The sequence below is a fragment of the Cyclopterus lumpus genome, chromosome 1 (assembly GCF_009769545.1).
Source record: "Cyclopterus lumpus isolate fCycLum1 chromosome 1, fCycLum1.pri, whole genome shotgun sequence".
Classification (NCBI taxonomy): Eukaryota; Metazoa; Chordata; class Actinopteri; order Perciformes; family Cyclopteridae; genus Cyclopterus; species Cyclopterus lumpus.
Genome location: NC_046966.1, coordinates 27,301,731 through 27,320,879, shown reverse-complemented (window position 1 = coordinate 27,320,879; position 19,149 = coordinate 27,301,731). Strand labels below are relative to the sequence as shown.

The window sequence follows — 19,149 nt, the reverse complement described above, 5'->3', positions numbered from 1 at the left end:
TACAGGAGGGGCATCAGAGATTACAAGAGGAGTATCAGAGGGTACAGGAGGGGCATTAGAGAGTACAGGAGGGGCATCAGGGGGTACAAGAGAGGCACGAGTGGGTACAGGAGAGGTATCAGAGGATACAGGAGCATCAGAGGGTACAGGAGGGGTATCAGAGGGTACAGGAGGAACACAAGAGGGTGCAGGAGGGGTATCAGAGGATACAGGAGGGACATCAGAGGGTACAGGAGGGGCATTAGAGGGTACAGGAGGACACAGGAGGAACATGAGAGCGTACAGGAGGGCATTAGAGTGTACAGGAGGGGCATCAGGGGGTACAAGAGAGGCATGAGTGGGTACAGGAGAGGTATCAGAGGATACAGGAGCATCAGAGGGTACATGAGGGGAATCAGAGGGTACAGGAGGAACATGAGAGGGTACAGGAGGGGTATCAGAGGGTACAGGATGAACATGAGAGGGTACAGGAGGGGTATCAGAGGATACAAGAGGGGTACAGGAGGGGCATCAGAGATTACAAGAGGAGTATCAGAGGGTACAGGAGGGGCATTAGAGAGTACAGGAGGGGCATCAGGGGGTACAAGAGAGGCACGAGTGGGTACAGGAGAGGTATCAGAGGATACAGGAGCATCAGAGGGTACAGGAGGGGTATCAGAGGGTACAGGAGGAACACAAGAGGGTGCAGGAGGGGTATCAGAGGATACAGGAGGGACATCAGAGGGTACAGGAGGGGCATTAGAGAGTACAGGAGGGGCATCAGAGGGTACAGGAGGGGCATCAGGGGGTACAGGAGGGGGATGTGAGGGTACAGGAGGGGTATCAGGGGGTACAGGAGGGGCATTAGAGAGTACAGGAGGGGCATCAGGGGGTACATGAGGGGCATTAGAGAGTACGGGAAGGGTATCAGAGGATACAGGAGGGACATCAGAGGATACAGGAGGGGTATCAGAGGGTACAGGAGGGACATGAGCGGGTACAGGAGGGACATCAGAGGGTAAAGGAGGGGCATCAGAGGGTACAAGAGGGGTACAGGAGGGGCATCAGAGATTACAGGAGGGGTATCAGAGGGTACAGGAGGGACATCAGAGGGTACAGGATGTGTTTCAGATGGAACAGGAGGAACATGAGAGGGTACAGGAGGGACATCAGAGGGTACAGGAGGGGCATCAGAAAGAAATTCTAGAAGGCATCTGAGGATTTGCACGGGTTAAAAAGATTATCTGGAGATCTGAGAATTTTAGAGGGGTACGATGAGTGTTTCAGAGGCAATAACAGGTCTCAGGGGTATCAGAATTACCTGATGAGGAGACGTTCACTCCTCCATCAGCCAGAGGATATAAGAGGGTACAGACGTGGCATTCAGCCTGCAGGATCTGAGACTGAGCTGAAGATGACTGAACGTTAAATCCTAAATTGAATAAATACTAAAGCACCAAGCAGCAGCATTCAGTTTATACACCTGGGTCACCTGTTCACACCTGGACTTCCTGTGTGTGAGGAGAAGATAAAATTCACCGGCCGGCTCTGATCTCAGAACCAGGTCCAGTGTTTGACGAGTAAAGGGACTCTGAAACGTTCTCTTGTAGATGTTTCAGATGTTCTCCAGATACGATGAAACACCATGTTCCTAGTTCAGCTCAAAGTCTGCGGCTCAGAATCCTGCTTCAATCACTTCATATATTCTCTTATCAGGTAAAAAACACTATACTTGTATATACATATGTGAGAGAGCTGAGTGTGGATCAAACCTGAAATCATCTGAGGGCTCTCTAACATGTCTGCTCTCACCGTCATGGAGTCCAAACATGACATCATCACGATCAGACTAGACTCAGCATTTTGACTTCTTCTGTTCAATAAAAAAGTGAATCCTTCTCAAGGTAGATCATCGTAGAAAGTTTGTCATGGAGCTAAAGCACAATGATTAAAGGTCAGATACCGCACTGTGAAGCTTGGCTTGTTAGGAGCTTCAGGAACCGGCTCTACGATACATATCACGATACTTATGATTCAACATAATGCCATATGTTCCAATACTTTAGGAAAACTGTCATAATATAAAGAACACACCACCATATGCATAAAATCTGATTTAAAAAGTTCAGAGAGAAGCGATAAAGTTCCACAAAACATAATATCGCGATACTCGATACTTCCTTAGGATCCTTTTGAGGACAGTTAGATTTGAATGATTTGTTTTGTTTTCATTTAGTATTTACAGTTTGCTGTCAGGAATCTGACTTAAAAAAGATCCACTCTCAGGATTCCTCACAGCCTGAAGATGCAGTGATAGACTAAATCTGATTTATGTGACGATGATTCCTAAAAGACGGGACTTTTTCACAAATTTGTGAAACTATTTTTTTATGTTAATAAGCGAAAGCTAGAAAAGAAATAAGCCACAGACAGAACACAATGAAGCGCTATGCTTTGTGGGACAGTGAATAATAATAATCTCTCAGTGGAGGTCTGGATCTTCTAGTGTAGTCTGAACATCACTGCTCTAATTCACTACAGTGGTCAATGCTCATTCTACATTGCATGGTCTGGTTTTGGTAGAGGAGTTCAGGAAGTAGAGCAGACTGAAGGGGGATCTTCACAAACCTGTGATATGGTTTATAAAGTGCACACGGAGCTAGTTCTGGAAATATGTTCAGGTTTATGTGTTTGTTTATGTTCTCGTTTTACAGCTGCAGGTGAGATCAACAGGCAGAGGAGAAGTATGCTGATTGGCTGCAGTTACTGATGAACAGTGACTCTGTTAGCCTGTTAGCATGCTAGCTCCTATAGCTTCTGGTCACACCACACACACCCAACGGTGATGTCACAGTGTACTGGAGTACACCTGTTTATCAATGCAGCCAGTTGAGGAGCTAAACCACTGGAGGTCAGCAAAGACAAGATTTTCAGACGAAGTTGAGTGACTAAATGACAGAAGTGCAATTCATTGAAGACATTTTAGAAACAGGTGTTGACCTCCTGCAGCTCCATCTGGATGCTGACTCTTTGCCACCAGTCTGTGCACAACCCAGGTCACATAAACCAGGTGCAGCCCAGTTCAACAAACCAAGGTTTCTGTCATTAAGCCCTCCGGCTTCTCCTCCTCTGTTTGATTGACAGCCGACGGCTCAAACGGAGGACTCGCGGGCAGTTTTGGAGCGCAGAGCTCCAGACCGGCTCAGGAAGGGGAAGGTGGTACCGAGGCAGCCGGCGGCCACCGTGAGACCCAGACTGGCCCAGGCACAGCAGAGAGACCAGCCGTAGCCGTGATCCACGTCAGCTGGCAGACCGTAGATGAAGGGGGGGTTTCTGGAGAGGTCATAGGTCACACTGGCTGCATACGTACACAGAGAGATGGTGCAAAAGATCCCTAAAGGAAACGGGAAGATTAAACTCTTCAAACATTCAGATTCTGCTTCACAGACCAGAGGGGGAACAAGGTGAGAGTAGTTTGTTAGCCAAGTCAGAGAGGGAACCACCAGGTGAGAGTAGTCTCTTAGTCAGGTATGTTGAGCCTGAAATCAGAATGGCACAAAGGCTCGATCACGATGGTAACTGATGCTGCTGACCTGCCCCGGTCCAGACTGGTTTATGTTCAGAGGGTGTTTAGAAACAGGATATTAGGCACCGGCTACTGAAAGTGTTTGTAGTGTTTTCTGGTCATTAATAGTTCACTATATTATTCATCAGTATAATGTTTACATCAACTGTCACCACCTCTCTCTCTCAGGTGTGTTACCTGCCATGAGGAATAGTAATCCGGAGACGTGCTGCGTCAGACTCTCCTCCCAAAAGAACCCGACCGACACCACGATGGTCCCACACAGCAGGACTGCCGCCGCCATGCCAAGAAAACCCGCTGTGATGCGGCGCAGGTCTACAGGACGGAAGGCAAGAAATAGATTATTCACACGTCTACAGTCAGGGTTTTATAAACATCAGGTCCAAGTGTTTCCAGTCTAATCAATTCAGTTTATTTTGTACAGCTCAAAATCACAAATCACAAACTCCCCTCAGAGGGCTTTACAATCTGTACACATAGGACATCCCTGACCTTTGACCTCACATCGGATCAGGAAAAACTCCCAAATAATAGAGAAAATCCTTTCACGGTGGAAAAAGGAAAGAAACCTTCAGGAGAGCAACAGAGGAGGATCCCTCTGCCCGGATGGACAGAAGCAATAGATGTCATGTGTACAGAATGAACAGTGTTACAGAGTTACATAAACACATTACATGAATATGACAGAAATGTATGAATAATTATTAGTATGCATGGACCACGATCCAGATTTCCAAAATCTATGAAACAGAAGTGGAAAGAGAGGAGTGTGTGTGTGTGGGGGGGGGGGTTATCAGCAGGGCCATGGCAGGGGGCAGGGCCACAGAGGCAGGAGGCATCGCGAAAAGGCCAGATCAATGAGGTCGTTCTTTGAGGCAGGAGGCACAAAGAAAGAGGCAGGGAAGGAGGCCAAGTCTAGACCAGAGGCTGGATGCAGAAAGCAGGGGCAAGGACCCAGAACCAGCTTCAGACACAGCCAGATTCAATGAACCCTATGAAATGTGGAGTCACAAAGACACTGGGAAAGAAGTAGAGTTAGTAAGGTGCAATGGAGAGATGTAAATTCATCCATAAGGAGAGAGAGAAGAGGAGATAGGTGCTCAGTGTATCCTAAAACATCCCCCAGCAGCCTATAAGCCTATAGCAGCATATCAAGGGGCTGGACCAGGGCAAACCTGATTCAGCCCTAACTATAAGCACTATTAAAGAGGAAAGTCTTAAGTCTATTCTTAAATGAGGTGACTGTGTCTGCCTCCAGGACTGAAAGTGGAAGCTAGTTCCATAAAAGAGGAGCTTGATAACTGAAGGCTCTGGCTCCCATCCTACTTTTTAAGACTCTAGGAACCACGAGTAGCCCCGCATTTAGTGAGCGCAGCTCTCTAGTGGGGCAATATGGTACTACAAGCTCCTTAAGATATGATGGTGCATCACCAATCAAGGCTTTGTAGGTGAGGAGAAGAATTTTAAATGTGATTCTTGATTTTACAGGGAGCCAGTGCAGAGCAGCTAATACAGGAGTCATGTGATCTCTTTTCTTAGTTTTTGTGAGTACACGAGCTGCAGCATTCTGGATCAACTGGAGGGACTTAAGAGACTTATTAGAGCAGCCTGATGATAAGGAGTTGCAGTAATCTAGTCTGGAAGTAACAAACACGTGAACCAGATTTCTGCATCTTTCTGAGACAAGATGTGCCTGATTTTTTAAATGTCACGTAGATGAAAAAATACAGTCCTTGAGATTTGCTTAATGTGGGAGTTAAAGGACAAGTCTGAGTTTAACATCAGGAAGTTGCAGCTCATCCATGTTTTTATGTCTTTAAGACATGCTTGAAGTTTAGCGAGCTGGTTGGTCTCCTCTGGTTTGATCGATAGATATAATTGAGTATCATCTGCATAACAATGAAAGTTTATGGAGTGTTTCCTGATAATGTTGCCCAAAGTAAGCATATATAATATATTGGTCCAAGCTCAGAACCTTGTGGAATTCCGTGATTAACGTTGGTGGTCATCGAGGTTTCATTGTTTACAAATACAAAATTGAGATTGATCTGATAAATAGGATTTAAGCCAACTTAGTACCTGAAATGCCAATCGACTGATCCAGTCTCTGTAATAGGATGTCATGATCAATGGTGTCGAACGCAGCACTAAGGTCTAACAAAACAAGTACAGAGATGAATCTTTTATCAGCACTAAGGTCTAACGAAGTACAGAGATGAGTCCTTTATCAGCACTAAGGTCTAACGAAGTACAGAGATGAGTCCTTTATCAGCACTAAGGTCTAACAAGACCAGTACAGAGATGAGTCCTTTATCAGCACTAAGGTCTAACAAAACAAGTCCAGAGATGAGTCCTTTATCTGATGCAATTAGGAGGTCATTTGTAATTTTCACCAGTGCTGTCTCTGTGGTGTTTTCTAAATCCTGACTGAAACTCCTCATATAAACTATTCTGATGTAGAAAGTCACACAACTGATTTGCGACTACTTTCTCAAGGATCTTAGAGAGGAAGAGAAGGTTAGAGATCGATCTGTAGTTAGCCAACACCTCTGGATTAAGAGTGGTCTTCTTCAGGAGAGGTTTAATTACAGCTACTTTGAAGGAATGTGGTGCATGGTGGTACTATTACCTTCAACAACTCAGTGATGGCTCCGACTCCGACTGCCAGGAACCTCGGTGTGACACTCGACAGTCAACTCTGCCTGACTTTCAACATTACTGGAACAACACGCTCCTGACCTCTTCTCACTCAGAAGGCGGCACAGGTTCTGGTCCAGGCTCTGGTCATCTCACGGCTAGACTACTGTAACTCCCTCCTGGCAGGTCTACCTGCTAATGCCATTCGACCGCTACAGCTCATCCAGAATGCAGCTGCTCGGCTGGTCTTCAACCTCCCGAAATGTACCCACACTACTCCGCGACCTTCACTGGTTACCGGTGGCCGCCCACATCCGCTTCAGGACATGGTAAAACCGTACACCCCAGCTTGTTCAATTTGCTCGGCTTCTGCCAATCGGCTTGTAGCTCCGTCACTACGAGCTAAACACTCAACAAAGTCACGACTGTTTGCTGTGCTGGCTCCTCATTGGTGGAACAAGCTCCCCATTGACATCAGGACAGCAGAAAGTCTCTACATCTTCCGTCGCAAACTAAAAACACATCTTTTTTCAACTATACCTTGAATAGGGAAGGTAGCGCCGTAGTAGCACTTTAGTAGCACTTAAATGTCTCTTACTGACGGCACTTTGTAGTTTAACTTCAATGAAGAAATTGTACCTGCTTGATTCTTGTTCTGAGTTTGTACTCATGGTTTAATGCACTTATTGTAAGTCGCTTTGGATAAAAGCGTCAGCTAAATGACATGTAATGTAATGTACATGGCCTGTTAGCAAAGACACATTAAAAATATCCAACAGAGAGGTGCCAATTAAAGGCAACACGTCTTTAAGCAGCCTCGTTGGGATGGGGTCCAAGAGACAGGTAGACGGTTTAGAAGTAGAAACCCTTGAAGACAATTGGTCAAGGTTGATGGGAGAAAAGCCATCCAAATATACATCAGGGCATACAGCCGTTTCCAAGGCCACTCCTCTTGATGACAGATCAGCAGTAGTTGAGGGCAAGAGATCATCAATATTGACTCTAATAGTTAGAATCTTTTCATTGAAGAAGTTCATGAAGTCATTACTACTGAGGTCTATAGGAATACACGGCTCCACAGAGCTGTGACTCTCTGTCAGCCTGGCTACAGTGCTAAAGAGAACCCTGGGGTTGTTCTTATTGTTCTCTATTACTGATGAGTAATAGGCTGCTCTGGCATTGCCAGGGAGCACACCTCCTTTGCCTCACTGTCTTTTTCTTCAGTGGGGCTATCGAGTCTAGTGTCATTCTCAGTGAGCCTGTAGCACTATCGACAAGATGATCAATCTGGGACGGACTAAAGTTAGCACAGGAGTCCTCCGTCACATTGAGACGTGGTATTGAATCAAATGCAGAAGGAATCGCTTCTTTAAATGTAGCTACAGCACTGTCAGTTAGACATCTGGTGTAAAAACTTTTGACTAACGGTGTACACTCCGGGAGTATAAACTCAAAAGTTATGAGGTAATGGTCTGACAGAAGAGGGTTTTGTGGAAGACCTCCAAATGCTCAATGTCAATGCCATATGTAAGAACAAGGTGGAGGGTGTGGCCAAAGCAGTGAGTGGGTTTCTGTACTCTCTGACAGAAGACAATCGAGTCCAACAATGAGATAAATGCAGTACTAAGGCAATCATTATCAATATCCACATGAATATTAAAATCTCCTACAATAATAACCTTATCAGTTTTAAGGACTAAACTTGATAAACACTCTGAAAATTCAGATATAAATTCTGAATATGGACCTGGTGGCCGGTACAGCATAACAAATAGAATTGGCTGTAATGTTTTCCAGGTTGGATGTGAAAGACTAAGAACAAGGCTTTCAAATGAGTTGTAGTTTAGTTTAGGTTTAGGATTCATTAATAGGCTTGAGTCAAAGATGGCTGCTACTCCACCTCCTCGGCCGGTGCCTCGAGGAATGTGAGTATTAATATGACTTGGAGGAGTTGATTCATTTAGGCTGACATATTCTTCATGACTCAGCCAGGTTTCAGTAAGACACAATAAATCAATGTGATTGTCTGATATTAAATCATTTACTAATACAGCTTTAGATGACAGAGATCTAATATTTAGGAGTCCACATTTAATGATCCTGTTTTGTTGCGCTGTTGCAGTAGTGATGTTAACCTTTATGAGGTTATTTTGTATGACTCCTCTTCTGGTTACTTTTGATTTAATTAATTTAAGTGGCCGTGGGACAGACACAGTCTCTATAGAGTTAAGGTTAAGGGTGGGTAACTGCTCGAATGGAAGTGCAGAGAAGGGTGGAAGACTACAACTCTGCTTCTGCTTCCCGATCTGAACTCTGGGTCATGGATTAAGTCCGCTAATCAACTTGGCCATGTTCGCAGAAATGAGACGCGCTCCATCCCAAGTGGGATGAATGCCGTCTCGACTCATCAGATCAGGCTTTCCCCAGAAAGTCTGCCAGTTATCTATGTAGCCCACATTGTTTGCTGGGCACCACCTGGACAACCAGCGGTTGAATGACGACATGCGGCTATACATGTCATCATTGATCAGATTGGGGAGAGGGCCAGAGAAAACTACGGTGTCCGACATTGTCTTGGCATAAGCACACACCGATTCCACATTAATTTTAGTGACCTCGGACCGCCGCAGTCGGGAGTCATTACCGCCGGCGTGTATTATAATCTTACTGTAACTACGCTCATCTTTAGCCAGCAGTTTTAAACAAGATTCAATGTCGCCCGTTTAAAATGAATATTAAAATCTCCTACAATTATAACCTTATCAGTTTTAAGGACTAAAGTTGATAGAATGTCTGAAAATCCAGATAGGAATTCTGAATATGGACCTTGTGGCCGGTACACTATAACAAATCAGAGTTCTAATATTTAGGAGTCCACATTTAATTATCCTGTTTTGTTGCACTGCTGAAATAGTGGTGTTAACCTTGATGAGGTTATTTTGTATGACCCTGGTTACTTTTCAGGTCAGGTCATGTATGGGGGCATGCGCCAAGGCAGCGCGTTGCTGCATTACATTTGATTTAATTAATTAAAGTGTCTGTTGGACACACACAGTCTCTATAGAGTTATTGGTGGGTAACTGCTCCAATGGAAGCGCGCAGAAGGGTGTAAGAGTACAACTCTGCTTCTGCTTCCCGATCTGAACTCTGGGTCATGGATTAAGTCCGCTAATCAACTTGGCCATGTTTGCAGAAATGAGACGCGCTCCATCCCAAGTGGGATGAATGCCGTCTCGACTCATCAGATCAGGCTTTCCCCAGAAAGTCTGCCAGTTATCTATGTAGCCCACATTGTTTGCTGGGCACCACCTGGACAACCAGCGGTTGAATGACGACATGCAGCTATACATGTCATCATTGATCAAATTGGGGAGAGGGCCAGAGAAAACTACGGAGTCCGACATTATCTTGCCATAAGTACACACAGATGCCACATTAACTTTAGTGAGCAGGTCTAGGTGTTCCCAGTCTAGTAACAGTCAGGGTTTTACAGACAATATATATAATATATATATATATATATATATATATATATATATATATTATATATATATATATATTTATTTGTCATTTATATATAAATATATACATATACATATAGACAGTGTACTCACGCAGCAGGTGCCACTCGTCCTGTTGGATGGTCCTAGTTAGGTTCAGAGGGATGTTTCTCAGTCTAATTGGCTGAGAGAAGTGATACTTCACAGCTGTGCAGCGATCTGCAATTCCTGCAATAAAAGACAAGGGATTACCTGATAGCTAAGTCATTGAGCTGCAGAAGACCACCTGACCCCCATAACTGCACCTATGATGGAGCAACAACCTACAACCGAACCTGAGTAACGCCAGTCATGTATAAATGGTAAATGGACTGTACTTTATAGATCTTTTCTAGTCTTCCAACCACTCAAAGTACTTTAACACTACATGTCATCATTCACATTACATTACATATCATTAGCTGACGTTTGTATCCAAAGCGACTTACAATAAGTGAATTCAACCATGAGTACAAACTCAGAACAACAATAATCAAGAAAGTACAATTTTTCCTCAATAAAGCCATACTACATTTAGGGTCGGCTGTAGCTCATGGAGAGAGTGGTCATACCGCAACCACAAGGTACCCGGTTCAATCCCTGCTCTCCCCATAGTTGCATGTTGAAGTGTCCTTGAGCAAGACACTGAACCCCCAGTTGCTCCCCGGGCGCTTCACTGCAGCCCACTGCTCCTTAATAACTAAGGACGGGTCAAATGCAGAGAAGACTTTCCCCACTGTGGGATTAATAAAGTAAGAAAATACTACAAAGTGCTATAAGTAAGTGCCAATCTGTTTTTATTCAAGGTATAGTCGTAAAGAAATATGTGTTTTTAGTTTCCAGCGGAAGATGTAGAGACTTTCTGCTGTCCTGATGTCAATGGGGAGCTCATTCCATCACTGAGGAGCCAAGATAGCAAACAGTCTTGATTTTGTCGAGTGATTAACTCGCTGTGACGGAGTCACAAGCCGATTGGTAGATGCAGAGTGAAGTGAACAGGCTGGGGTGTGAGGTTAGACCATGTCTTGGATGTAGACTGGACCCGAACTGTTCGCAGCATAGTACGCAAGTATCAATATTTTGAAGCGGATGCGGGTGGCCACCGGTAACCAGTAAAGGTCACGGAGGAGCGGAATAGTATTAGTGAATTTAGGTTAAAGACGAGTCGAGCTGCTGCAGCATTCTGGATGAGCTGTAGAGGTTGGATGGCATTAGCAGGTAGACCTGCCAGGAAGGAGTTACAGTAGTCTAGGCGTGAGATGACCAGAGCCTGGACCAGAGGGAGAAGAGGACGTATTCTCCTGATGTTGTGAAGCATTTACCTACAGGAGCGTGTTGTTGCAGTAATGTTGGCAGTTAGAAAGAGTTGATTATCGAGTGTCACACCAAGGTTCCTGGCAGTCGAGGTCGGGGCTAACACAGAGTTGTTGAAGAGTCAGGTTGTGGGTGGGAGGAAAAGTAGTTCAGTCTTCTCAGGGTTGACATCAACTAAGAAATGTCAGTCAGACAGGCAGAGATTCGTGCTGCTACCTGTGTTTCAGATTGGGGAAACGAGAGGATCAATTGGGTGTCATCAACATAGCTATGGTAGGAAAAGCCATATAAGCGAATGACAGAGCCGAGAGAGTTGGTGTACAGAGAGAAGAGGAGGGGACCCAGGACTGAGCCTTGAGGGACCCCGTAGTGAGAGGGCAAGGTTCAGACACAGATCCTCTCCAAGTTACCCGGCAAGTGCGGTCGTTGAGGTAGGATGAGAAGAGGGAGAGCACAGAGCCTGAGATACCAGGTCCTGGAGGGAGGAAATAAGGATCTGGTGGTTCACTGTGTCAAATGCCGCAGAAATGTCTAGAAGGATAAGGACAGAGAGAGAGGCTGCTCTAGCAGTGTGAAGGATAAGGACTGATGAGAGCGAGGCTTCTTTAGCAATGTGAAGTTGTTCAGAGACAGCAAGGATTGCAGTCTTTGTTGAGTGGCCGGCCTTGAATCCAGACTGGTGAGGGTCAAGAACGTTGTTACTGTGGAGATAGGATGACACCTGGTTAAAGATAGCTCGCTCGAGAGTTTTGGAAAGAAAAGGAAGGAGAGAGACAGGTCTGTAGTTGTTGACTTCAGAGAGTTAGGGAAACTGCCAGTTGAGAGGGAGGTGTTAATTCAATTCAATTCAATTCAGTTTATTTTGTATAGCCCAATATCACAAATTACAAATTTGCCTCAGAGGGCTTTACAATCTGTACACATACGACATCCCTGACCTTTGACCTCACATCGGATCAGGAAAAACTCCCCAAAAATAACCTTTGACAGGGAAAAAAGGGAAGAAACCTTCAGGAGAGCAACAGAGGAGGATCCCTCTCCCCGGATGGACAGATGAATAGATGTCATGTGACCAGATGAACAGAGTTACAGAGTTACATAAACACATTACATGAATATGACAATGTATGAATGGAACTCCAATCCATGAAACAGAAGGAGGTAGAGAGGAGGGGGGGCGGGGCATCAGCAGGGCCACCGCGGGAGGCCGGCTCACCAGCATCAGACACCTCCAGGTCCAATGGACCCTATGAGACGTGAAGTCACAACGACTCCGGGGAGGAAGCAGAGTTAATAAGGTGCAATGGAGAGATGTAAATTCATCTATAAGTAGAGAGAGAAGAGGGGATAGGTGCTCAGTGTATCCTAAAACATCCCCCAGCAGCCTATAAGCCTATAGCAGCATATCAAGGGGCTGGACCAGGGCAAACCTGATTCAGCCCTAACTATAAGCACTATTAAAGAGGAAAGTCTTAAGTCTAATAAGATGGCTGAGAAAGGGAAGAAGGTCAGGAGCAACAGACTGGAGAATGTGAGATGGGATGGGGTCAAGGGGGCAGGTGGTGGGGCGGGCGGAGGTTACCAAGGTAAGAACTTGATTAGGAGACAGAGGGGTGAAAGAGGAAAGCGAAGGGGATGAAGAAGAAGTTGATGGAAGTGTAGTGATAGAAGATGGATTAGTAACGGAGGAGCATATGTCATCTATCTTTTTTGTAAAGTAATCAATAAAGTGGCTTGGTAGAAGGGTGGGGGGGATAAGTGGGGTCAAGGAGGTTGGAAAAGAGTTTTTTGGGGTTAGAAAAAAAGGGTTGACTTTTGGTTTGGTAGAAATCTTTTGGCTGCAGAGATAGAGGCAGAGAAAGAGGAGAGAAGAGATTCATAGGTGAGCAGGTCGTCAGCGTGTTTGGATTTTTGCCATTTCCTTTCCGATGCTCGCATAGTGGCTCTGTCGGCGAGCACCGAGTCAGACAACCATGGAGCTGGAGAGGACTTGCAAACCGGTCATGTCTTAAGAGGACAGAGAGAATCAAGAGATAAAGACAGAGTAGAGCGGAGAGTGTCTGTGGCAGATTTAGGATGCATGAGTGAGAAGGAGTCAATTGAAGGGAGGGCAGATAGAACAGAGGAGGCCAGAGAGGAGGGTGAGAGGGTGCGAATGTTGCGACGGACAGGTGCAAAGTCTGTTGATGTGGGCGGGTTGTCATTTCCAAATAGTGAGAGAGAGTATGAGATAAAGAAGTGGTCAGAGACATGAAGTGGAGTTACAGTGAGGTTAGATGTAGAGAAATTTCTGGTGAAAATATAGTCAAGGTTACCAGCTTTGTGAGTAGGAGGGGAAGGACTGAGCGAGAGAGCAAAGGAAGACAGTACGAGTAGCAGGTCACATGACTTCTCTGTCTGGATGTTAAAGTCACCCAGAAGAATGAGGACGGGGCGTTTTCTGAGAAGTTCGACAGGAGGACGTATAATTCTTCCAAGAAGTCTCCCAAAGAACCAGGACGACGGCAGAGAACGACAATGTTTAGTTGAACCGGATGAGTAACTGTCACAGCATGAAACTCAAAAGTCAGTCGGGTAAAAAGTGGAAGCTGGTAGAGAGAAAAACTCCATTTGGTTGAGATGAGTAAACCTGTACCACCACCCCGACTAGAGGGTCTGGATGTGTGGCTGAAGGAGAAGGCCGAGGAGAGAGCAGCAGAGGTAGATGTGTTGTCTGGTGTGATCCAAGTCTCAGTGAGAGCCAGGAAGTCAAGCCACTGCTTGATTGCAGAGCCTGAAATGAAGTCTGCTTTAGCTGAAGGGCAGATCCAGAGGCCCCCTGTGACGAAGCGTTGGGTATGTATGGAACGGGTGGGAAAGATAACAGAGGAGGGATTACTATAGTCTGAGGCCTATAGTAGATATGCGCACAGGTATGGAAGTAAAACACATACAGACAGAGCAGTTTAATACTCAGCCACCCCCAAAGACTCCAACAAAAGACTCCTATGTCTTTATGCTCCCAGTCTTGACTCCAACCAAAGACTCCTATGTCTATATGCTCCCAGTCTTGATTCCAACCAAAGACTCTTATGTCTTTATCCTCCGAGTCTTGACTCCAATAAAAGACTCCTATGTCTTTATCCTCTGAGTCTTGACTCCAAACAAAGACTCCTATGTCTGTATGCTCCGAGTCTTGAATCCAACAAAAGACTCCTACGTCTTTATCCTCCGAGCCTTGACTCCAACAAAAGACTCCTACGTCTTTATCCTCCGAGTCTTGACTCCAATAAAAGACTCCTATGTCTTTATGCTCCGAGTCTGGACTCCAATAAATGACTCCTATGTCTTTATCCTTTGAGTCTTCACACAACGAGTTTTCACTGACGGTGAAGCTGACGCTTAATAACCCTGAGAACCTGAGAGGAGCTACCTTGATGAGAGGAGCTACCATGATGGGATGAGCTACCATGGTGAGAGGAGCTACCATGATGAGAGGAGCTACCATGACGAGAGGAGCTACCATGACGAGAGGAGCTAACATGAGGGAAGGAGCGAACATGATGAGAGGAGCGACCAAGACGGGGCGGGAGAGCTACCATGATGGGAAAAGCTACCATGACGAGAGGAGCTACCATGACGAGAGGAGCTAACATGAGGGGAGGAGCTACCATGACGAGAGGAGCTAACATGACGGGAGGAGCTACCATGGCGAGAGGAGCTAACATGAGGGAAGGAGCGAACATGATGAGAGGAGCGACCAAGACGGGGCGGGAGAGCTACCATGATGGGAAAAGCTACCATGACGAGAGGAGCTAACATGATGAGAGGAGCTAACATGAGGGGAGCAGCTTCCATGCAAGGTGCCACCTGCCCATCAGGACTAACTAACTTTCAAAGATTTCCAGGAATTGAAAGCTAGACAAGGACCTGGTACATATGTACTTGCTTTTGTATGCTGTAGTTATACACTGTGATTATGCACAGTACACTGTGAAGTTATAGAATACCTTGTAAACTATATATATGCAGTTTATGTATTTGTACTTGTATCTGGATACTGTAATCCTCATACAACGGTTTGTATGAAATGTCGATTTTCCTACTTAGTCAGTGACACTTTTGAAAATAAAAGTTATTCTTTACAGGAAACTTAGTCAGGTTTCTTTTGAAAATAAAAGTCTTTCTTCACAGGAAACTACTTAGTTACCGTCGTATGGATTGAATACAGAAGTTCATTTCCTGCTTGTGTCTCATGCTAAACAAGTAGATCTCCAGTAACAACAACAACAACAACAACATTTAAAGAGCTGCTTTTGTCTGATTGTGTTCATTTAATCAGCTAATCTATTAGTCATCAAAATTGTATGCGTAACATATACGTACACATATATGTACGTATATATGCACGTATATATATATATACACAAATATATATATATATATACAAATATAGAGTACATATGTATTCTATAACTTCAGAGTGTACTGTGTATAATCACTGTTTATAACTGTAGTATACATATACAAGTATATATACATGTAGATATATGTGCATATATATACACACATATATATGTATATGTTACGCATACATCTACTAACCCTTTATATATATATATATATATATATATGTATATGTGTGTGTCTGTCTGTGTGTGTGTACATGTATATACAGTATATACATGCAGTCTGACCCCGCTCGATGAGCTTGTTGATGTCCGGGTCCAGTATATATATATGTATATGTGCGTGTGTGTGTGTATATATGTCTATATATGTCTATATATATATATATATATATATATATATATATATATATATGTATATGTGCGTGTGTGTGTGTATATATGTCTATATATGTCTATATATATATATATATATATATATATGTATATGTCGGTGTGTATATATATATGTGTATATATATGTATGCGTGTGTATATACAGTATATATATATATATATATATATATATGTATATACGCATGTCTGACTCTGCTCGATAAGCTTGTCGATCTATATATATGTATATACATATATATATATATATGTATATATACATATATATCTATATAGATATAGTTATATATGTATGTGTGTACATATGCATGTCTGACCCCGCTCGAAGAGCTTGTCGATCTATATATATGTCTATATAGATATATACATATCTATATATATATCGATAGATATACATTTACATATATCTATATACATATAGATATATGTATATATATAGATATATAGAGATATACATATATCTATATAGATATGTATATATATGTGTGTATATATGCATGTCTGACCCCGCTCGATGAGCTTGTCAATCTATATATATGTCTATATAGATATATATCTATCTATATATATATATCGATAGATATATATGTATATATATACATATATATGTATATATGTATATAGATATACATATACATATATATCTATATAGATATAGATATATATGTATATATATAGATATACATATATCTATATAGATATGTATATATATGTGTGTATATATGCATGTCTGACCCCGCTCGATGAGCTTGTCGATGTCGGGGTCCAGGCCCTTGAAGTAGCACTTCCTCCAGAGGCCGGAGTGCGCGGAGAACAGCGGCCTCCCGCACTCAGTCTCCAGGATGCCCATCCCCAGGATGGCCCTCCAGTTCTCCAGCAGCTCCTCCTCTCTGCTGCCCACATGCACGGGCTTCATACGCGCCACGTCCCGCTGCCGGGCCCCGCCACTGCCGGTGTCCACCAGCGGCAGGTGGTAGATGGGCATCTCCCGGTTCTTCTGGTCGTTGGACTCGGATCCGTTGCGGTCGCAGTTGCTCTTGTGCCGGCGCGTGTCGGTCTCGTACCAGTGGTCGGTGGAGATGGAGGAGACCAGCAGCAGCAGCGACAGCGCGCCGAGCGCTAGGCTCACCGCGGACACCGTCACCGTCTCCGGCCGCGCTCGCTCCATGGCCGGGGCATGGACCGAGCCGGTTCCGGGGCTGGTGCAGGTCCCGGGGCTAGTACAGGTCCCGGTGCAGGTCCCGGTGCACGTGCCGGGGCTGGTCCCGGTGCAGGTCGCGGGGCTGGCTCCGTTACTGGTTCCGTTACTGGGCATCTTCTGCTGCCATCCTCGCGACCGTCACCCGTTCTCGGTTTGCCCTCGAGAGCGCGTTGTCATGCCGACTGACCGACCGTCACAGATGGATCAAGGTACGGTCAGGTAACACGCAGCAAAACCGGAAGCGGGTTGAGACGGCCTTCAAAATAAAGCTCCGTTACCGTCAGAATATTTACATAGAGTACAGAGAGGAATCACGTGTTCACTACGTTATGTAGTGGGTTATTTAATCAGATAATAATAATAATAATAATAATAATAATAATAATAATAATGATGTTGACCATTTTATTTTACTTTGTGGGATATTTGTTATTCCTGTCAATAAAATCAAGTTTGACGAACACAAACAACCAAATCTCACTTCAAAAAGTCATATTCAACAACGACATTTACGACTATTTTTTTATAGATTTGCATAAAACCATATCTAAATTTATTTGGAAAAATAAACTCCCTAAAATCAGATTAGAGAAAGTCCAACTGCCTGTGGTAAATGGGGGTCTAGCAGTACCGAATCTTCAATATTATTTCTGGTCAATACAACTCAAAAATGTATCTGAATGGATGGCACAAGACCCCAAATCAATATGGTTAGACTTTGAAATGCCAGGATGTAACTCATTATCAACATTATCAACAAACACTAGGCGCCAGTGACAACTTTATTGTGAGTAACATTCTAAGCACATAGATTAGGGTAAAGAAGGTGTATTCTATCAATAGAAAATATTCTTCCTATGCACAGATTGTTAATAACCCAATTTTATTCCTTCCTGTCTCTGACCCTGGTTTTAAAGAATGGAACACATATGGAATCCAGCTGATAAACAACCTCTATGAAAGTGGTTACATAAAGGGTATGGGCAACCCAAAACACAGTTTTTCCGATTTTTACAAATTTGTAGTTTCTTAAACTCTGTAACCCAATACCAAGAAGGTCATGGACCAGAGCTGATTGAATCATTGATTCACCAAGTCTGCCAGCTGAAGAGAAAAAAACAAGCTATATTTATTACAAACTGCTCTTCTTAAGTAAGTTAAGCACTCACAGCAGCAGACAATCATGGGAACGGGATCTTAAAACTACAATTACTGACCACCAATGGAAAACAATCATGTTAAATAACAAAAGAATATGTAGTAGTTACAAATTCCAAGAAATTCAGTTTAAAAGTATACAGAAATTACAAACTACCCCATATAGTAGGAGCAAATATGACATAATATGACTGTTCTTGTGTATGTTTAAGATGTAAGCAGCATGTTGGCAATTATGTGCACTTAATCTGGCTCTGTCCGGAAATAAATAACTTTTGGGTTGAAATTGGGAACCAAATATCGTCCATAATAAAATGTCCTATTGAACTCAATCCTCTCTTATGTATCCTAGGCCTACACACTGCCTCATCTGTATTAAGCAGACATAGGAGAATCCTCAGTCTTCTATGGATTATCCATCCTACAGCATTAGCTTAGCATTGGCTAGACAGCACCACACCATCTGCCTCTAGTTGGCTTCACAATGTCCTACAACTGCCATGGAAAGACTCACACATGTTCTCCAAGGAGACACAAACAGGTTTCTTTCCGTCTGGAACCCTTTTTTGAATTTTATTGGCGAGGACTATGCCAAAACCATATGAAGAGGCTTTGCAACCTTGGGACATTACTTTATATTACATTACATTTACATCACATTACATCACATTACATTTACATTACATTTACATTACATTTACATTACATTTACATTTCATTTAGCTGACGCTTTTATCCAAAGCGACTTACAATAAGTGCATTAAACCATGAGTCCAAACTCAGAACAACAAGAATCAAGAAAGTACAATTTCTTCAATAAAGGGACTCAAGTGACTCTGTGAAGGAATGTGTCAGCAATATTTACATTTATTATGATTTAATGGTTTTGATGGACATAATAGGGGGTTTCCTGTTCTGCAATTCTGTTCTGTTGTCGATGTGCCTGGCTTCCTG

The 19,149-nt window shown here is 43.7% G+C and overlaps 1 protein-coding gene across 1 annotated transcript; it reads right to left on the bottom strand.

Annotated features, from left to right (window-relative positions):
- Positions 1-2,836: 2,836 nt before the first annotated feature.
- Positions 2,837-17,151, bottom strand: tmem178 (transmembrane protein 178). Its single transcript, XM_034529881.1, has 4 exons — positions 16,572-17,151; positions 9,817-9,930; positions 3,743-3,880; positions 2,837-3,373 (listed from the first exon to the last, which is right to left on the bottom strand). Exons 1-4 carry the CDS (start codon positions 17,149-17,151, stop codon positions 3,132-3,134), a joined length of 1,074 nt encoding a protein of 357 aa, XP_034385772.1. The 3' UTR covers positions 2,837-3,131.
- Between the last annotated feature and the right edge of the window lie 1,998 nt (positions 17,152-19,149).

What these genes read in the sequence shown, in the direction of transcription:
- tmem178 (XM_034529881.1), bottom strand. Translation starts at nt 17,151, where the DNA reads ATGCCCAGTAACGGAACCAGTAACGGAGCCAGCCCCGCGACCTGCACC. An exon ending in CGACAAGCTCATCGAGCGGG is followed by an intron (nt 9,931 to 16,571) that starts GTCAGACATGCA and finishes CTTTTATTGCAG; the next exon opens with GAATTGCAGATCGCTGCACA. An exon ending in GGACGAGTGGCACCTGCTGC is followed by an intron (nt 3,881 to 9,816) that starts GTGAGTACACTG and finishes TCCGTCCTGTAG; the next exon opens with ACCTGCGCCGCATCACAGCG.